At 35.5% G+C, this 4032-nt stretch overlaps 1 protein-coding gene across 1 annotated transcript; it reads right to left on the bottom strand.

Moving 5' to 3' along the window:
• Window positions 1–544: 544 nt before the first annotated feature.
• LOC142531082 (nicotinamidase 1) lies at window positions 545–3197 on the bottom strand. The gene is made up of 5 exons (XM_075637142.1): window positions 2908–3197; window positions 2317–2500; window positions 2099–2232; window positions 1683–1868; window positions 545–849 (listed from the first exon to the last, which is right to left on the bottom strand). Exons 1-5 carry the CDS (start codon window positions 3049–3051, stop codon window positions 769–771), a joined length of 729 nt encoding a protein of 242 aa, XP_075493257.1. The 5' UTR covers window positions 3052–3197; the 3' UTR covers window positions 545–768.
• Window positions 3198–4032: the final 835 nt, after the last annotated feature.

Genomic DNA, 4032 nt, shown 5'->3' with positions numbered 1-4032 from the left:
TATCCATGGTTCTGGTCCCTTTTGGAAATAATTGATCGTATTTATAGCCACCGTCGTTCCTTTACTTGGAACTCTGGGCACTCTCCGATCTCTCGGACTCCAATATGTTATGATGATGAAGAAGAAGATGTTGGGATTCATGATCATAGAAGTTGGAACAAATCTTTACTTTTGGAACATTCATTGTGATAGAAAATCTCTTTGGATCAAGTGGATTCACCATGTCCACTTATCGAGATGCAACGTTTGGACTTGGACCGTGAAACATTCTGACTCTCCTCTGATTAAGAGAATACTTTTGATTAGAGATGAAATTTTGGTGAAAGTTGGTTCTCACTCTCACGCGGCAGTCACTCTAGATTCTTTGTTCTTGAACGTCTACCCTGCTTATCAGTATTTCAGACCTACCAGACAAAAAGTACCATGGGCTTCTGTTGTCTGGCGCTCCTATATTTTGCCCAAGCATGCCTTCACGCTATGGTTACATGCGCATGGACGCCTTGCCACTCGGGACGCTATAGTTCTCAATCATCAAGAATGGAGCTAATCAAACCATACAAGAAAGATTATTAATAACATGTAAATTACAGGCATCAACTTGTTCACAACATCACACTATTTGACTTGATACACAATAACAAAAAGTTCAAACAGAAAACTAAAATTAAAACAAAAACCATAGAGACCTCATTCGAGCAACAAAATTAACACTATACAACAGGGTGGCTCCACATATGTAACGGTTGTATTTACCAGTACATGATATCACTACATACCAAAGGAAACATCTGAAACAACCTTTGCACCTCTGCTTTTGGCTATGCAGAGTCCAACATGATGCATTATAGCCTATAATGATACAGAAGAACAATAATAAGCATTCACCAGTAACAGTAATATCTCATTGGGAAAGGAGAGTATGTTGTTATAATATCGAGAATCGAGATTATATATGTTCAATATGTCGGGTGAATCAAAATATTACCCTCTGAAACTTGACTAAATGTGTTCATATAATATAAAGCATAATGTATACCAAGTGTTTGTAATACCCAACATGTGTATTGTGCTTCAATATATTCACAAAGAAAGTATTCAAAATTCATTAAGTCGATGGTTTAGTCACATCAAACAATTAACATTTACTTGTTTAATGAAACCAAACCAGGAGATAATCTTTGTTGGTGCAAGCATAGAATGAGAAAATAAATCCAAAAAAGTGAAGATGAAATGCAGTAGATACCAACAAGAGATCAAAAACATCAATAGTCTTAAGCGAGGGGCAACCTTGCTTTACCTAACTTAACATTGACATGCCCTACGTAAAATATATTATGTTTCTGCTGCCAAGTAAACCTTTATAACTTACAAAACATTGTATTTTACCAACATGTATCTGATCTCATGCCAGAATTGACACAGATCTTGCTATTTTGCTTTCTTGTGGGAATCCATAGTGATAGCGACATCTTATGACCTCCCATACAACATATCACCAAATTAATTCTTTCCTGGGTATCTTTTCCCCTAACATTTTGTTTGCCAAAGTTAAGAATCAACTAGACCATAGGAACTCGACCATGTCATCAAGTGTATCAATGAACAATCAAATAATCAAAGATAAGAGAACCAGCAAGGATTAAATCACACTACTAATCTTCCACCCATTCAGAATGTCTCACCTGAGGGTGAGCTGTGGCAACTTTCATATTTCTGGCAACATGTACTGGAAAATCAAAAGTAGCACAACCATGTGAATACACAATTACATCCTCCAGTGGAGAAAGCAGTCCATGGTTTCGAGCAGACAAAGCTGAGCAGACAAAATCAAGAACACAAATATCTGTGCAAATACCTACAACCAAAATCTTAAGAAAGAAAAGAGTAGTGAGAAATGCATATGCCACACTGAGATTAATATATCATATAATCAAGTGATTAGAAATTCCTTTTGTAATGCCAATCACCGATACAAAATGGTTATAACTGTGGTAAATTTACAAGTCAAATCTTTCAAATAGAACAACAACCAAAACTATCATATATCATTGTAAGCATATAGACATTGGATTTAGCAATGGGGTGTAGCAAGACTTACAGCTTTGATTTTATTGGCTTTCACCCAATCAACAAAGACATTGGAACCATCTTTTTCCAATGAACCGATAAATCCATCAATACAATCCTTGTTCCGGATTGTTACATTTGGTTGGTTTTCCAACCACTGCAATTCTGCAAACCATAAAAATAGATTGTTGAAAGGGGAAAAAAAACCCTCCCATGACATAGCAAGAAAAACATAGAAAATAATAGTACCGGGAACCAATTTCGCCTCCTCTGTTCCAGCTAGACAGTGAGGAGGATAAGGCGGCTCCGGAACATCTGGATGATGACTATCAAGCAAAGCATATACAGGCCATTTATTTTCACAGAACACCTTTGCAAGTTTCACAGATTCATCAACCATCTCAGAAATTTGTTTATTCGGTGCTGGAGGAGCCTGTACAATTTAAGATTCAAATAGAAGAATCCCAAAATAAAGTTCATAGACAATCGTACGCCAGATCGTTAAACAAGATAAACATAAACGAAGGTTGTCCTTAAATTACACGAATGATCCTAAACTTTAAATCCACTGTACTCCGCCGTAAATTTGACTCATAAAGTTTCATGACACACAACAATCAAGAACTTATAAGTTCGGCCCATAAAATTGAAAAACAAAAATTATTTAAATGCTGCTAAAAATCATTCTTGTTCTGAAATCATGGTTGGGAACTCCAGAAAAAAAAAACCCGTCAACACAATCAAAAAGATGTGTTAAAAATGACAACAAAATCACCAAAAAACACATGCAAACAAAGATTGAACTTCAAGGGGGGTATGTGGGTTGAAAGGGATAGTTACCAGAGAGCCAGAACCGACGGTGCAGAAGCCATTAATGATGTCAACGAGTACCAAACCGGTCTTATTTTCACCGGAGAGACGAAAAGACTCCTGCTCCAGCGGAAGCTCAGATTTCAACAAATCAACTGCGTGCGAAGAAACCATGATTTGCTCCTTGTTAATTTCTTTGCGCTACAACTACTGAAATTTCTTTTTTAATCTCGAAAGAAAGATTCCATCCAACAACTTTGACTTTTAATTGGGACTCAGATCTTTTGCTTTAGTATATTATATGATAAAATATTCAGTATAATTAGCTGAATCATATGATATGTTTTTTTGTGGAAGATACTTCAAGATCGTGGCTTGTGGGGGCCAACTTTGTTTGTTGTCCGTACGCAAAACTAGCCCACCTCCGAAGACTTGACTGAACACACTAAAATTTTTTCAGAAAAATACAAAATTAACACCACACAAATGCCAAAATATGACATAGAAATACCAAACTCTTTTTCCTTTTGTTTGGTCAAAAAAGATAGATCAAAAACAAAATTCGAGACGAATAAAGTTTTATGTTTTAACAGAAAGAATAAAAGACAGAAGCTTTGGTACGGATCAACAAAATTTATCAACTATTCAAGAAATTGAACAAACCATATGATCAAACACATTAGAAGTCAAAGAAAACAAAATGACACAAATTTCAAGTAATTCATAGGTATAATTTAACAATTTCGACAAAACTAAATGGCAGAAGAATTGAAGATTTCTTCTTGTAAAATCAAAGAAAAGTAAATATTCATTCATCGGTCATGAATGATCCAATACATTGAGATATATATAGAAGATGATGCAAAACTCGAAGTTTTATGATGGAATATATAATTGAGATATGGAAGAACTCAAAAAATAAAAAAAAACAAACATTTTTTCAACAGAATCCTTTACTTTCAATAAAAACACAATGAAGAAAGATTTGAATAAAAAGTAATTAAGCCTTACCTTCCATGACGTCGCACCCCTGTACAACTTGGGAGATCGGAATGTAGATTGAGAAAGCAAAACTTAAAATTTAGAACGTGTAGTGGTTCGCATTCCACTTAGGGAAGTGGAGCCTAGGGTTGGGCGCGAGTCAGGTTTTTGGGT

The sequence above is a fragment of the Primulina tabacum genome, chromosome 1, assembly GCF_025594145.1.
Source record: "Primulina tabacum isolate GXHZ01 chromosome 1, ASM2559414v2, whole genome shotgun sequence".
Classification (NCBI taxonomy): Eukaryota; Viridiplantae; Streptophyta; class Magnoliopsida; order Lamiales; family Gesneriaceae; genus Primulina; species Primulina tabacum.
The sequence above is the reverse complement of the archived record's forward strand: the minus strand, read 5'-3'. Positions and strand labels throughout refer to the sequence as shown.